The sequence below is a fragment of the Myzus persicae genome, unplaced genomic scaffold (assembly GCF_001856785.1).
Source record: "Myzus persicae strain clone G006 unplaced genomic scaffold, MPER_G0061.0, whole genome shotgun sequence".
Classification (NCBI taxonomy): domain Eukaryota; kingdom Metazoa; phylum Arthropoda; class Insecta; order Hemiptera; family Aphididae; genus Myzus; species Myzus persicae.
This window is the reverse complement of record NW_019103730.1, coordinates 1-18,045: the sequence shown is the minus strand read 5'-3', so window position 1 is coordinate 18,045 and position 18,045 is coordinate 1. Positions and strand designations below refer to the sequence as shown.

The window sequence follows — 18,045 nt, the reverse complement described above, 5'->3', positions numbered from 1 at the left end:
ACAGATAACCACTTATGTGCGCAGTCGCTCAGATAACATATTATTTTATTACATGATATGCAATGCATATTATATTATGTATATTATACATCGTTTAGAGTTGTTAATCGCCGTGGAAACAAGGCTGTATAATATTGCTCATATAGTGAATAAAACGGTTCGGTTGTCACGGTTATATATCCGGAGTAGGTAACTGCAGGCGCAGGCGCCGGCGCGTGCAACCGTTAATACCGGAAGCGGAGGAAGCTGACTTTTAATGCACACGATTCTTCTACATAGATATAAGATACTATATATAATAGATAATAATATAGAACAATATTAAAATCGTATTAATTAATTATATTTTAAATTCAATAATTATACATGTGTGTGTTGACTAGACGTTACGTAATTTACATCGTATATATATAAATAAAAATATAATATTAAAATGTATAGGTAATCATATTCGGTGGTTAATACAATTATAAACTATGTAGTAACATTATATAAATACATAAGTTTAGATCTATACTTAATTATGCACATGAGAGTAATAATTATAATAATAATAATAAGAATCTTAAGTGTGGTATATATTCAATTGTGAGTTGTGAAGATGAGGTAACGAAAAAACGTGTTCAGGAACTTTCGGCTCCGCAAATGCATTCGTCGCCAGTGTGATCCATAATCCAATCCAGGTAGTTGGCCACTCTGGTGTACACTCCTGGATAGTTTTCTCTGGCACATCCTTTGCCCCAAGACACGATTCCTACAAAGAGATTTACGTGATAAATTAATATTCATATATTTTACGAATTTCACGATAACAAATTAAAGAACTATTCGTATACATACCGATGACTTCCATAGTATCAGAAGAATCTATACGTCTGTGCATCGGTCCACCACTGTCGCCCTGCATAAAACATAATACATTTAACTAATTTTTCTCGTACTAAGTCGTAATATTTAACGTTTTCACTCTCACAAAGTTGTGAGTATCCACGATGAATGATTTCGTCGTTAATGCAAAATGTTAAAATAATTATATGGTTATACCTGACAGGCGTCCTGTTGGCCTTCCTTGTATCCAGCGCATATCATGTTACCGGTGATCTTCTCAGGTGAATATCCCATATCCTTGCATTCTGCGTTCGATATGATTGGTACGTCGACTTTCTGCAGGATGTTTGATGACTTTTTGCGTTCGCCCAATCTGCCCCATCCGATCACGGTGCCTTTGATACCTTCGTAGGACGTATCAGCTGAGCGTGGAAAAATTCTCGTTAAGTTCAGTAATTTATAATTATTGTAATCATGGAGTTGAATGATGTACACGACTGGTACATTAAGTATACCGCAGCTATGTTTGGCATAGATACTCACCAGACTTGGGTAAGCACGCGACGCGTATCCACGGGCTGTTGATGGGCACGGCTTCCCGAAGTTCAATGATAGCGATGTCGTTGTCAAAAGTGCTAAGTCGAAAGTCTTGGTGCCGGTGGATTTTAGTCACGTGGTGTACGGATTTGCGGCCGGTTTCGACTTTCCGGTCGTGTTCACCGATGGTCACGGTTAGATCTTTGGGGCTGAAACTGCAAAACCGAAACGGAAAACGTGAAAAACATGTAACCGCACTTCACGCGTTGTTCGATTAATCGACTATCTCAGACTAAACGAAACCAACGGTTAAATTTATTTTAAAATCATAATATTCTAAAATGCAGAATATAAATCGTTCTATGTACCAATACCAAAAATGCCATCGTACCTAGGATGATTATATATTTTAAATTCACAACCACTGTATAATATCTAATATTAATGCAATCATGACGCAGGCACGTGGTATGTAAATTAGGGGTGCAGGCCAACCCAAACGATCTTGTGGGCCGTTTTGAAAATGCATTATAATTCCGTGGGCCGCATAAAAAATTAGATTAAAAATATTGTAATATTGTAACATCGACGTTGTCAGTATAATAATACGGGCACCGCGAGGTTAGGGTAGGTCAGGACGTCTTGGAATATTCTACTCTAGCCTCGTCAATACGAACGACATTTTTTTACATAGCGAATTTCGGGAAATCTCATAAAATTATCCAAGGCCAGTCTCGGGTTGGACACTCCTGATGTAAATGGCTGGCACTGTGCTAGTCTGTGCACATATAGTACTTACTTCTCGACGCAATGGGCAGCGGTGAGCACGTGCTTCTTGGTGATGAGTGTGCCACCGCAATAGAACTGACCTCGTCGGGCCAACGTAGCCGCCCAGCCGAATTCGTTTTCCCGTGCATCTTTGCCGTTGACGATCTTCGCAAAAGCCGACCTCCGTTCAGGTTGGGTCCCGCACGGCTTATCTATTTCGAAAATAAAACCACGTTAAAACGATATAATAAACATTATGCAATCGCGTATTATAGATACCTAGACTATAATATTATATTGATTAAAGCGCATACGAGGTTTGTTGTTTTTTAACGCGTTTTGCTTTTGGTTTTTTTTTTTGTTCGCTACTACATACAAGATATGTTATATCACTGCTTGATATGAGTGCAGAGCATAAGCTTAAAGAACAAAAATTAAATATAGAAAAATGACCACATCGACTTATGTACAGCATATCGCAGCTAAAATTAAGTTGTGACGTAAAACTCAATGCCTGATAAGACTGCAATTAGTGGTATGAAAGCATTAGATAACTCGGAAAGTAAATTTTTTTAGATCTATGTATTTTTACATCAATAAATGATATTATATTATTTTAATAAAAAAAAAATGCATTTTTATTTTAAGTTATTGTACACGATACGCAATAGTACATAATATTCATGTGAATGTTGTACATTAATTTTGGAAGTATAAGACGAACATTTTTTTTCAGGCCTTTTAATGTTTTCATAACTGGTGCATCTATTAATTTCTAGGTAGGTACCTACAATAGTTTTACCGTCAAACAATTAACCACGAATATGAATTTGGCGATAAGTCATTGTGCTGTTATAATAATGATATAGGTATGTCGTCTGACGATGTTAATGTTTGCCTATGTCCCATAGGTTATAATTAATATTACGGTTTACACTCGCACATTCATCTAGACGGGAAATCGCCATTATCTGCTGTATTTATGAGGTTAGTACTTACCTATTGTACATATTATTTGGTGCCTAAAGAATAATATAATACAAATGTTATATATTACAAAGTTATATTAAGATCAAGATTTTCAAGAGATTTATGTAAGTTAGATGATTAAACTATTAAAGTAATCTGCGGTTGCGTTTCCGGAACATCGTAATATAATGTGTATGGAGATCATATTATATTTTAATATATGCATCATACGTGGTCGTTGTTCCACGGAAGTATAATCAATTCCGCCAAAAAGGCTATCAATTAAAACGAAAACGGTCCTAGCTACCAGACACGATATCGTTTGCCGAATCTATGAGCAGACATGCGCAGTGCGCAGCGTTTCTTCGGATTTCCCTTTTGGTCAGGGTTCCGTGACGGACATTCCCGAACTAACATTGTCTGTTAGCTGCGTAATACGGTGTTATGTTTAATATGGTTATTTTTAATCACCACGCTCACCCTATTTTTACGATATCTATGTATTATGCTTGTTGGTTCAAACTCCAATTTTTGGAATTTTGGGATGTTTTGCTGTTTGTGCAAGGTACAAAAATTTTTTTGAACACAAATCATTGAAAAGACGGTTTTTCGTTGAAAATATTGAATTCTCAATAAAATTTGAATTCAAACGAATAGTTTCTGAGTTATGTTCTAATGTATTGTATATGTGACGTATAGTAGATAATAGTACACATTTTGTGTACCGAAAACGAAACGGTTCAGAATAACTACTCGAACCGTGAAATGTTATCATCGGGTACGACGTACAATAATAATAACAACGGCACTGTGTAATACGTGGCCGAGGACAACTTGCTTTATGATATAGACGTATATGCAGTTAAAATTATGTGTGTCAGGTATGTACAATTTAAACGTAAATACAGAGGAGCCGTTAAAATTTACGTTACAATGCGATTATGTAGCATAATATGCGAGAAAATGGAACGCGCAATTAAATATTAATATTATGTCGCTAGACAGGTGCAGCGGGAACTGAGTAACTGACGAGGTGTTTCTTTTTCATACGTAAATTACTACCGAAACTATATATTATATTATGTTTCCAGTCTCCACTCTCCATTCATATTCAAATATTAAATGTCGTTATACAATGAAATACTGTTTATATATTAGGCCGATCGATGAAAGTTATCGCATAAACTTGTTATATTATTGTAGGTAACGGCGCGATCCAGCGACAGCCATAATATATTGTAATACAAATATGTTTATGCATCGAATACTGGCGATTTTCAAATACATATTAAAATGTCAAGTTAATAGTTATTTTTATTTATAGCATCACTTTTTCTGTATACCTACCTACATACTACCTACATTATATAAACCGTGACCCGGTGTAAAAAGAGGCTGAACTATAGTAGGGTAGTTGTTATGTGTCCAAGGAATATTATATTTTATTATACTATTATTATTAATATTATTTTTTATTGTTAAAAACAGTCTAATGTACCTGAATCCGAAAGTTATATTATGCGTAAAAAGTAAAAACTAAATCATGTGTCTATCCATTACATCTTAATAATAACATTAAAAGATAATTGCAATTATTAATAGGTAAAAGATTAATTGTTAAATCCAGAATAAGCGTGAAGGTGTGAATGGGNGGGGGGGGGTTACGAATTCATTGATTTTGGCGGTCCATCTATTTTTACAAAATAATTCTCAAAAAATAATAACAAGATGTTTACATTAATCATTAACGTCATGAATATTTACTGCTCGATAAATTTGTAATTAGTAAGTATTAGTGAAAATGGGAGTTGTGAACACTCTTGTTCTATGTCGAGGTATCATACCATGTGGTAATTCATTTTTTTTTTTAAGCGAGGAGGTTGAAGTTTAACAGTTCACTGGAAGTTTGCTGTTGTAAACTTGTAAGGGTCCCACCAAGTGTTTGGTGTCTCGAGGACCGATGGATATTTTACCCGGGTTCAACTGTTCGTATACATACACGTCAGTAACGAATTTATGTACAACTGTATAGTTCGATAATAAAAATGCTTAAATCGGTTTTTAACGATATTGCGTTGACGAGCGATGGTCGCAACGCTCATTTAGTCGGTACCTTTACGTCCTATAAAATATACACTGATTAACGACATAATTAATAACCGAAAGTTTGTGTTCAAGTGACCATAATATTGTTTAATTAATGTACTGCACCGCCTTACCATAATATTGCAACTTGTAGGTACGTAACAAAGGGTTGCGTACTATAATATTATTACTGCTTATAGTTTGATCATAATATTATTATACTATCATCATTATTACATTTACTCCTCGAACTCGATAACTCGCTATTGGGAACGAGTCACTGTTACTTAACCATTTATACCCAAAGCTATATTACTTATTATAGTTTACCCAAACAGCAAATGTTGAAAATTAACGTTATGTGTAATAAAGCTTGCAAAATATTTCAAAACGTGATTATTTCAGAGCAGAGAGATTAAGAAGATTTGTGTGGATCCTCATTATTATTTTTAATAATACATTTACCCGACTAAGAAAATCTTTTGTCAAAACAAAATAAAAAAATAAAATTGTAATAAACCGTTAAAAATAATAATACTTTGAGCTCAGAACTTGACACGAATTCAATTAAAAATTATAGGCGTGTTAAAGAATATAAATTCGCGCTGTTTATGTTTATTTATCCCCCGCTTAATAACACCTACCGTCTTACATATTTTAAATTTGTAGATATCATAAATATTTAATATATATTATGTATAAAATATTATCTTATTAAGTTGTAAAATATAAATAAAATTAATGTGCTCATCAAATTATATTTAAAAACGTCCAGCTGAAATGGGGTAACTGGTCATGGTAAAATTATTGTTTGTGAAAACTTAAAGCAAAATATAAGCTTTGAACCAATTTTGTTATATTAATCTTACTAAATTGTAGTCTGCTAAATAAACATATATTATATTATACATAGTAATAAAGCTTTGATATAATATATAGAATATAGATAGTGTTTACATTCCTTACGATTCAGAATGTCGTCTGTTGTATACACCAACTTTCAGATGCAGATGTCTTAATACTTATATATAATGAATAATGATAGGTATGAGTATTAAATCCAAATGAATAAAGAAAATTCCTAATAGTTTCAAGTACCACTGCTCGTGTGGACGTTTGGAAATTCGGAGGGTCAATAAATAATAATTTATGAAAAACGTACGACAGACAGGCGAATAATTTTTGAAAATCGTATCTGGGTTAAGGTTACCTGTACCTACAAATTACAATAATATGTAATATTTATATATTTATGAGTATGGTCGCCGTTCGGGTCGATTAAACTGCGATGTGTACGAAATTCGATTTTGAACGCTATTCGTTCGATTGCGCCGCGGTGTTATCGTAACGCGCGAAATATCGATTTACAGCGAAAACACAACGACGCGTGCCAGAGGCGGCGTGTCGTAAATCAATTTTCGGACTGTTTTGTAGGTTTAAGTGGACAACACTATATTTTGCTTTTTCCATTTGGTAGCAAAAATAACAAAACTGTTTCAGCGGTGTTGTGTTTGCAGCTGGGGGGGGGGGGGGGGGGGGGTTAAAAAAAAATTATTTACTAAATGGAAACGAAAACATCGCTCGGATATTCTCTTGGTGAATTGGTATATAAATAATATGTGTACCCTGTACCTACATAGGACCATAAGGTCCACGTCGATCAGATCGCGCGCGTGTGTGTACATATCGCCAAGGGCTCTCTTAAAAACAAATACAATACAATTATCGTCCGAAACAGCTGTACTATTATCGAAATGTCTCGATGCCTCAAGAGATAAGACTTACTATAAGTGTATAGATTTTTTGTTTTGTCCGATGGTGGAGTACCCCACTACCTTGTCTAGAGAAAATAATGCATATAAGAATGATGTGAGTTGTCCCTCCGTGAACATGATTCTAGTGTGTTTACTCTAGCGTTTACTCAATAATAATAATACCAAGTAACGACAATAAAAGTATATTATAACAGCGCTGTAGAAGTTTAAATCTCCGGAAAAACGAGATCACTTATAATGGATCAACGAGTATGTTTGTTTTGGAAAACACAGAACAGCGAAAAACAACAGAAAAAAATATGAAGAAATAAACCTTGAGTCCGGAAGCTTAAATGTTTATACATGTAATATTAATTTACTTCTAATATTTGTAATATTTATTTTTTATAACAATATAATTTTTGTACATGTGATTAGTATCGGTTTTTGTTGTTATATATTTACCACATGCCGAGCAGTATTTGGTTGGTCGTTCGTCCGGTACTTGTTCATCCCGGTAGTCGAACAAATGATCCTGAAAAGAAAACACACGACAGTGAATCAATTCAATAAAGTATTATAAACATTTCAGCGCACCGGTATACTCTCGAGAAGGACCTTATACGTTAGTCGAGGCCGCGATCGTTATTATGTGATTACATTATATTATTATCATATTACTGCTGTAGTAACGTTATGGACCCGGCCGTGCAACAGGTGATTTCGAAACAGTCGAATTCGACTAGCGCATAAGCACGTGGATTTAGCGATTTGTTAATGACGGGAAAAATCGTCTTTCTAAATCTGTTACCACGGGAAAAATAAACTTCGCTCAATCCAAATATTCTCTTCCCCGCGGTTTGGTTCTATAAGGCGTTCTCCAACATAGAGCTCCACCAAATATTCCAGCGTGAGTACATTATAAGCCTATTCTGTTCCTATACCAAGACAAATAATCTCCTCAGTGTTTTAGAAATACCAAAAGTTATGCAACTAATCAAATTTCACTAGGTAAGTACCTCTATTTTCCATTTGTTTCATCAAAGTTGATGTATTATTAAAACAAACTAACCAGTTGACTTTCCTCCTGCACATTTCACGATAACTCCCGAGACGTCTACAACGCATCTGCCCAAGAGAGTCTCTCCAGGATTTGGAACCCTTATGATTTGTTAAGTTCTTAAAACTGCAGAATAATGGTTCTGGCAAATACCGGTGTTTATAATTGAGTTTTTTTTTATACGGTGAAAAAAATTGAGTAACTACAAATTTTATATTTAAAACTTTAAAATCAAATAATAGTTGTCTTAATTAAAGTGACTTTAAATGAGTTTAAAAATGTATGCATTAAAATGTTGGTAACTGCTTATATTTGATCGATTTATGGAACTTTTATAAATTATAAATATAGAAAATAATAAATCCATGTATACATTAACAAGCTTACAACAAAATTATATTAACCATTTATTGTTACTCAAGTAGCTGAAATAGTTATATTGGAATAAAAAAAACCAAAAAATATCGGTTCCTGTTCCTGTTTAGTTTGAAGGATCCTGAGATACCCAAATAGGGTTACTTTAAGGTTTCAGTTCCAATATTTTCAAAATGTTCCGGTTGAAATACTGGTATTTTTAATTTCGTTTCCAAGTCCTGCTATACTAGTGGGCTACTGAACAAAACTGTCAGGTGGCACTGCTGAGTGCTTTCCCTGCAATTCCGTCATTTTATATTTTATCACGTGGATAATCGAAATTATATATTAATAAAATATTATAAATTTTTTTTTAATGCGCGGATTGTTGTTATCTATTTAAAAATGAAATTTAAACATAAAACGAGTGGGAGCACGTGTCATGTAATAATATACTGACCCATGGTGTGTAGGCACCGGCGACTTGAACGACCTGGACGGCCGCAATCAACAGGGCGGCGGCGACTGTCGGGAGCATCTCGCGGCTGGTTTACCGGAGTCACGACGACAACAATATTATCGTTATAAAATATTGTAAAATATATGACGCTATCGTTCGCCTTCAGTTATAAAATACGATGATACGATGACGCTCTGTGTGTATGTGCACGTAAAGCCGAATCGATGCGAATATCATACGGCGGGCGCACAAGTCGGTTCGTCCGGCGGCGGAATCGGCTGATGGTCGTCGACGACGGAGTTGGCTGACAGTCGGCTGAGACAGACGCGCGGATCACGTGACGAGAGGACGAGACGAAGCGGACCACGGGCGCACAGGATCGGCGGCACCGGTGTTATATACGCTCCGGCCGGCCGTCGCGCGACTGTTGGAAACGCGTTAGCGCACGCGATAACGCGGCCGCGGAGGAGAACACACACGCGCGCAGCCTTGAACGGACGGCGCCGGCCGTATCTAAGGTTACGCAGCCGTCAGGTATTATTATTATTATTATTATTATTATTTTTATTTTTATTATTATTATTATTATTATTATTGTTACCGTCGTAGGCGCGCAATAATATTATAATTATTGTTGTCGTTATTAGCGCGACGTGCATGCGCGCCCGCCCACGTATTATCTAATGGTAATTATGATGATAATAATAATAATAGCCAAACGGTATTACGTGTACCGTGTACGTGTAATGTTATGTGTGTTTTCATTAATGCGACACTGGCCCGCAATCTAACCTGACCTACAAATGGTCAAGCGTCTAGCGCCCGGGTTTACTGCAGTTTATATTATTATATAATATTATCATAATATCTGTAGGTATACTTGCCAATTTAAACTCATAATATTTGCATCCAATCCCTAGAGAAAGAAAAATCTTCCTCTACAATTTCTCTGTGAAAAAGTTAAGCCTGTGAGGTATGGGAGGGACGAAGTATAGTTAACAATGCATTGTTGGAAAATCACTTGTACCCATAATACTATTATTATTTGTACGGTCTGTTAGCGTTATCCTTTACTGTTTCCGCGTTTCAAACGACTTGTAAAAATGTTAACATTTTTCATTTCGATTCAAATTTGGTCGTGCAACTGATACAAGAACTTATCTGATGACAATTCGCAACCGACCGGTGTTGGTTCTTTATTTTATTATTTTATTAACTGCCTAGGTGACTTGGGCAATTGGCTACAGGGATCTTCACTTGATAGTTACAATTGAGGAATTATTTTACAATATTATGATTTAGAGAAACAAAGAAAAAAAAACAATGAAAATAATATATGGATAAATACAATCCTAAATTTTTGTGAGAAGTTCACTGTCCTTTAGACATTTTAGTAAATATTAGTTGTATCAGAGCATAGATTTTTAGATAAGTGGTTGTTAATTCAACTCCCGACGTTGTAGTTCATACTATTCTTGCATTCGATTAAAATGTGTTTAACCATCAGAGGATAGGTGCATGTTGGGCATTTTTTAGAATCTTTTTTCCTCGTCAGTTGCTCATAGGTTGGTAATATTGAAAAACAGTACAAATCAAAAACCAAATGTCGAATGTGCATTGGACAGTAAATACAAGGGTCACTAGGTATACATCAGAGTTAATGATTACATTATAGGTATTTACATAACACACATTTTAGAAAATTGGAGCATATATAAGTACCTCACCCAATTTAGTAGGTCACATTTAGTGTTACCAAGACCTCGTTAATAAGAGAACTATGATAAACCAAAAAAATTGAGTAAGTTCGAGGAATGAGCATCATAGTATTATAACTATTTTTTATTATTTATTTGTTAATATAACAACATACAAAACATTAATATAACTTTGCAATTAACCATTAACACCTCCACAATAAGCAAAGCTTGTGATAGGGGATAATGAATTCAAGTCTAGGGAGTATAAGATAATCAAAAAAGAACAAAACAAAGTATAATATTTCGTAACATATAATAAGGTGTAGATAATTCGAATACCTATGTATAAAATGCTTAAGTTTATAATACAATTCTATTTCAACTATTGTACTGAATGCTAAAATAGATTATGACGAGTGTGCAATTCTGTAGAGTGTATGAACATAAATATTTACGCATCGTATTACATAGGTCATAGATGAATAGCAAGAAGAGACTCACGAGCTCCACAAAAAGTTAAAAATATGCTATGATCTAGAACAAAAGCGGAGGTTTTCAAGTGTCATAAAATAAGAAAATACATTGGACATAAATGCAATTTAATTCCTCCAGTTGTTATTAATTTATTATGATAGATTGTATATCAAAAAAGGTGGAAAAGTGAGAACCGCTCTGCTGTACAGAAGGTCCAATGTGTTAAATTTGAATTCAATGATATGCACAATAAAATAAAAATATATTTTATTTTTTTATGTTGTGCGGTAGGTAGGTTGTATAGGTACATATTTTGAACTGTTTGGCGTTGCAGAGTTTAGATCCATAATGCCATTCAAAGTTCATTTAATGTTCGTTATTATTTTATTTTCAGTTCACATGATTATCAGTGTAAGACTGAATTACCTAAACTTAGCTAGTCATTAGTCATAGTGGTCAGTGAGCCTGTGCGCTTGACTACGGTGATTTTCGTTTTTACTGATTCTTAACGAGAGCCTGTGTAGTACTTGTTGAAAAGCCGTAATCGCACCTGTAAATCTCCTGCATGACAATAGCTTAATACAAATGTTAGCAGTGAAATATAATGCAACTTGGGAGGTGGAGATTTGACAATGTTCTACCATTAAACTACGAATAAAAAAATTAATTAAAATTGCTCGCACCATATAATTTGAAACAGACTTTTATTTTCGATAGGTATACGTATTATATAGTATTATACACGTAAGTACGTTACACATATTATTAACATTTCACTTGTAGGATGTGATGCGCGTAGGTTGAACGTATACCAATAATAAACTTAGTATTACTTATCAAGAAATTATTAAAACAACATAAAAAAAACGCATAACATTACAACGTAATTATGTTACATCTCGTATTAGTAGCAAGCCGGTATGGTTCAAATATTAAATAATTTTTTTAGTATTCGTGAAATTGCTGTCCGCACAGATACATTGAAACAATATAATATAATATAAATCAACTGAACCATCGCGTAACTGAAAATAGTACGTGGTATTCTTATTCATTCGCATTTATACATTTCATCCATGCATACAAATCATAATAAAATGTAATATAGTCGGGTAAATATAATAATAATATCTTCTTTTAAACATTTTTATATTATTTGATCGTACAATTTTTTTAACGCAGTAGCTTTTCGTTAACAGCGTCTGTACCATTTACATTTGTATGGTTTTTAATCAACTAACATTTACCATACTATTATACTATTATTATAATAAATAACTTCGCATCGACCATATACAACCGATGTTAATATTATTATGTATTGTTACTTTAAAAGCGACGATGAAATAAATTACAAGCTAGCTACCTGTTTATTTATTATTTTATTATAATAATGTATCATATTGATATTTGATACCATAAGTATGTATATAGTGTAAAATTGCATTTTATTCGCGTTGTGCGAAATGAAACTGTACTGAAACAAATTACGTTTGGGCTATGGTGGTAGAGTTGCATATTATAAAGTTATCATTTCCACTTAATAAAAAAAGTGTCATAGTAATAAATACAGTGATGCTTTTTATGGGGTAAACCTAGAAATGTACCATCCACACCCATCCGCCATCATTTATCATCTACAATTATTCTAAGCATGTCTTTTTACTGCCTTATGAGTTAATCATAGAATATTTTATTTTTTATTACAATATTAAATTAACAATATAAATATTTAACCTTTACCAACTACTATAGGATTTACCAAATTATACATCCATACCTATCACCAAATTATTATTTTTTTGGATAGATGGAGGAGCAACTGAGACAGTCCCCCCCTCAACCTGTTTCTGCAGATTTGGGCTACTGAATAAATAGTGTGTGCCTACTAAAAATTCACTTTTCGGTAAGTTTACCTACCTGTTAATTAATAAACGCATATGAATTTGAAAACTACGTTTTATTTTTACCAATATTATAAACACCATTTTTATGATTTTATTCAACTTCATACAAGTTTTACCATGTAGAAATCTAAAATGAAAAAACTTAAAATATGTTATTATGTTCTTTATCATTTTATCATCATGTATATAAATCGAATGTTAAAAGCGTTTTTGAGTAGGATTTTAAACCAGTTTTTACAACACACTTCGACAAGTTAAGTCTTTCAATGCATAAATACATATATATATATAATATATGATTAAGTATCGGATAGATTTTAATGGATAGATTATACAAAGTAAGAAAATCATCGTGCGGTGACGTTACGAGAGAAAATCATTTCGTAAATAAAAACCAATTAGCTTAATAATACGACGGAGGTAAACCTTTTTTTTTAAAAAGATTAAATTTTAGATAAACATAATATTATTTAAGTTTGTATTTTTATATGAATGCCGTAAAATCATTTAGGTATTGAAAAATTATCAATTCATATTACGTTTGTCACTATTGATAGGATCAAAACCATATGTATAAGTAATATCATAAAATTAAAATCCTTCGATTTACATTTCATTGTAACACAAGGGCCCGAATCTCGTTACGTAACGTAATGTTATAATACATATTATAATTTAATTATACGCAATCAAGATAACAATTTTTCATCGTAATTTATAATATCTATATTCCACATAGCATAACGAACGCGACTCGTTTGATATTGTCAATTGGAAACGTCAAAACTTATGATAAATTCAAAAGACGAATAACAAAAATCAATACAATACTATACAGGATAGAAAGTGAGAAAATAAGTTTTTTAATATCCTAAAAACACGCGGTTCAGTATTCCCCGTCGCGACTCCAATTTGAGGGCAGATTTAGCCCGAGTCTAATATTTTACCCATATATTTATACATGTATACGCGGGCCCGGTTAGAGATTTATCGCTTGTCGGAGTCAGTTTGGCCTACACGGATATTGTACCTACGTACAGTGTTATGTTCACACAGCAATACGGCTTTAAATGCAATTGTATTTGGGGCGCGAAGCGTCTTAAGGCGGAATGAAATAATGTCCCGAGGGAATTCGTTCGATTCCCTATTATTAGTCACACGCACACGCACCTCACGTCGAATATATATGTAAACCTTAAGTCTTCTCATGTTTCATGTATATTTTTCGTGACTATATATATGTATAATATATATATATTGCTAATATATTGACTACCTTCAATGTATACGCATTATATTGGCGAGTTTCCTTCCGGACGACGTGACATTTATTTCACTGGTGACATGACGTTTTCGATAAAAAAAAAAAAAATACCAATTTCGCCTTTAGCAACGAACTTCAGAGGTATTTTTATGTACATACTATACATATAAATACACGTTTTGGACTCCATATATATTATATATTACGTTTGACATATCGACGGTTTTCATTATTTACAATAATGTACAATAATAACTCTTTTGAAGTTATTGCTGGCTTTATTATAATATTAAACAGACTTGATTCGATGTTATTCACTGCTTCAGTGGCATAATTAATCCGTTTTAATTATTATTTATTTATTTTTATATTCGTTCAACCCCTTTGATGTAGTGGGTACCTATTAATATTAATATTTTTTCTACAGCTGAATATATTAATAGTACCTATAATGTGCACAGTAGTGATAAAACATAAAATGCATTAATGATTATTATATCTATGTTTTATTTTGTACACTTTGTAATTTAATTTAATTTATATTATATTACTTTATTTCGTTTTAAGAAACTGCGTTTTTCGAAACCTCGTTAAAAAGTCATCGGTACTGCGGCATGGTAAGTACCCGCCCCAGTTATATATATATTGAAATGAAACAAACGAATTCAAACAAACGTCGAACAGGCAACGATGACTAAAAATAATTTGATTTTTTTTCTAGTATAGTCAGACATGTATACAGAATTTGTAATTAACCATCCTACCAATAAATAAAGATATTTATAAATTCTTGAACAGACCGTCGTCGTCTTGCGTTTTGTTTGAAATTTAATAACGTGGTGATTGGATAAGCCCCCCCCCCCGAAACCTGAGTACGGTATATACCAACTCGTATAGTAGAATTATACTGATGGTACATACTATAATGGTGATTGATCGCGCACTGCTGTTGTAGCTTCCGGATAAATCGATTTCGGAGCGGCCGGAAATTGTATGGCTCCGGGAGATATTTTCTCGACCAGCGTGTAATTCCGGTCGGTATAGGTTAATCTCGTTATTGGTTCGAAATCCCGTATACTGATTTGATAATGCCTCCACGCGTGTTACGAACTGGTAGAAAATCCCGAAAACCACAAGACCAGCGGCAAACGTATATCCGGATCACTTTTTTTTTTTGATTAAAAACGCCGTATATATATGTGACGATGTACGTATATATTTACTAAATGTAATTAAATTTGGGATTTTAAAACCGTATCCTCGCCGACGTCTCGTAGATGCTCGAAAACTTCCGAAATCTTATTATTAATCTACGAAACTCGACATAAAAATAATTAATACTATACGTCCCACACTGCATCTATGAGATAATGTACCCATCGAACGCTTCGAATGCTTCGGAATAGTCTACATGGGTTGTAATTACTTATAATGATTAATAATAATAGTGATTCGTACCGATGCTAATTGTAAGTATACTGCATAGGTATTAGTAGACTTTGCATGAATTTATTGCAAACATACGAAATTGCATAGGTACATCAGGATAGTACTAGCCGTCCCACGCGGCGTTGCCCGTCCTAAAGATGTATTTGTAAAAAAGGGTACACCATATTATATCTACCAATTATATTAGTAATATAGCATGTACAACTCATTTTACTAATAATAGGTAATATTTTATTTTATGCAATCGTTTTCATTTTAGTTTATATTCTTAGCTTATTATTATTATTATTAATTTATGTTATTGTACGATGTCCGTATCAACTTATTGTAAAAACTTATTTATTTACTTGTACTATTGGGCAATATTCCCGTTTTATTCATTGAATAAACAATTATTTTTATTATTATGTAATCAAATAATGGAAACCATAAAAAAAAAATATTTTTTTCGTGAGCTAAAAAAAAAAATTCAAGCATGAGTTCCCGCCTTTACTCGTACCATTAATTCGTTTTTTTTTTATATATAAATATATTTGTTAGTACATCCCATGAAAAAAGGCTTCTTAGTTTTTTCCAATTTTTGGGCAATAACTGCTCCTATTTTTTATTCAGTAAAACCTCATTCGGAATATTACGAACATATTAAATACAAAATCAGGCAGATCGGGCCAGCCGTTCTCGATCGATGCTCTTACCAAAGAACGGCTTTCCATTTGTATTATATTATAGAAGATTATGTTATTCTTACCATCTTACTAACGTATAAACTCGATGTAATAACAAAACGAGTCAGATCTGTAAGTCTAATACAGCTAGACGCTAGTGGTCTGGAATAAGATTTGTGGGATGGGTCATTTATTGCCAATTCTTCGTATACTTACACTCTCATTTTTACGATGTTATATTCGACTATTTATAAATATCGGTATAGTTGGATACATTGGATGTATTTCACATCTGACCTGTACTTAACATCTATAATACACCTTATTAGTCTTAGGCCTTGACTGTGTATGGCTGCAGCATATAATAATTAGCCAGGAAATTTATAATGCAATGAAAATTCTGATACACCGCAACATAGTATTACAATAAATTATTATTATGGTCTATCGGTAGGAATTTTCATCAGTTCATTGCTCAAAATCAATTCACACACACACAATATACCTATAATATATAATATGATGTATTGATGGGACATTATTTCATGCGACCAAATACGCGTTAGTGTACCGGTTTTGGTTTTATTTCGAAATACCTGAAGTACAGGTAGATAACATGCCTACTATACCAACCAACTGTACATTATACAATCCTTAATGTCCGAACGACGATAGTTGAGAAATGTTTTATAAAAACTAAGCGCACCGCTTATTTCCTATGGGTCCCGCGGAGGAATTTCTTAATCTGAAATTAATTAAAAACAAAGAGGCGTTATAGGCTTCTTAAAATATTACCGATTGTATATTCGTTCGTTAAAAAAAACCCGAATGCGGTGGCAAATGTATAATACATATCCTTATCAGATTTTTTTTATTTTGGGGAAAACTTTCTTAAGTATACCTGGTCCTATAAGATGGTATATTATTATAATATATAACGCTTACCGATATGTAAATAATTCGTGAGCTTAGCCACCATTAGTGTGGTCGAGACACGACCGGGTCGAATTTTTAATTAGTGCTCGTTCGTAAAAAATGTTCATGTACCTAAGCCGCAAGCATAATATAATATGTCTTGTTGATTTTGTCACCATTTAATATATTCCATTTTATACACACGTGGGCCGTGGCGGCGTTATAAATGTATACGATTTCTACAATTTGTTTCTCAAAAATCTAAAAAGCTAAATATGTAACTTTTTATCAGTTAAAAAAGAACAACGGTAAACCTACTTTTGGTCGTTTTTCCAATAAAATGTCAAAAGTCAATATTATATTGAATGAAAAACGAGCTTAAAAGTATATATATGTATTCGTCGAGCTCGTATAATGGAAAAACAGATTGCTTTTAGGAATAAATAATATAGAGAATTTTTTGGGTTTCTCAAAGAAAATCTCGTTACTTTTTTTACTTCCGTCGAAATACACGAGCGTTTCAACAGTCAGCAGTTATTATATTCTCGCCAAAATCTCACGAAAGCAATTTACCGTCGGAATCACTTCAAGATAAACGAAGAGCTGAAATTGAAAAACAATTTTAATTGAACAAACACCGACAAAATATCGTTAACTTACATTCGTATCGCGCAATTATTATTACTATTGTTGTTTTAGGTATTCATTCAATATTGTTTAAAATAAATTATTTTTGGGAATAGGAATTTCACCGACTAGTCTTCCTTCTTTGTAAACGGCGTAAATTTTACGTGCGTGAAGTTGGCCCCCCCACCATGACCGATTTTTTTGAAAATTATGTACTCATTTTGCAAAT

The 18,045-nt window shown here is 33.3% G+C and overlaps 1 protein-coding gene and 1 long non-coding RNA gene across 2 annotated transcripts; one reads left to right on the top strand and one right to left on the bottom strand.

The window, feature by feature from the left end:
- Positions 1–541: 541 nt before the first annotated feature.
- On the bottom strand, positions 542–8,893 carry LOC111035156 (trypsin-1-like). The gene is made up of 7 exons (XM_022316677.1): positions 8,816–8,893; positions 7,407–7,476; positions 2,165–2,345; positions 1,372–1,580; positions 1,045–1,250; positions 841–901; positions 542–754 (listed from the first exon to the last, which is right to left on the bottom strand). The coding sequence occupies exons 1-7, from the start codon at positions 8,891–8,893 to the stop codon at positions 624–626; spliced, it is 936 nt and encodes a 311-aa protein (XP_022172369.1). The 3' UTR covers positions 542–623.
- LOC111035157 lies at positions 8,875–12,942 on the top strand. The gene is made up of 2 exons (XR_002604622.1): positions 8,875–9,349; positions 12,800–12,942. It is a non-coding gene; the product is annotated as an uncharacterized LOC111035157 (long non-coding RNA).
- The last annotated feature ends 5,103 nt before the right edge of the window (positions 12,943–18,045 follow it).

Bases quoted from the DNA above. Each gene is read 5' to 3' on its own strand.
- LOC111035156 (XM_022316677.1), bottom strand. From the start codon at position 8,893: ATGCTCCCGACAGTCGCCGCCGCCCTGTTGATTGCGGCCGTCCAGGTC. The intron at 7,477-8,815 runs GTCAGTATATTA...TTTTCTTTTCAG, and splicing joins CCGGTGCCTACACACCATGG to GATCATTTGTTCGACTACCG. The intron at 1,581-2,164 runs GTAAGTACTATA...TCGGTTTTGCAG, and splicing joins GCTGCCCATTGCGTCGAGAA to TTTCAGCCCCAAAGATCTAA.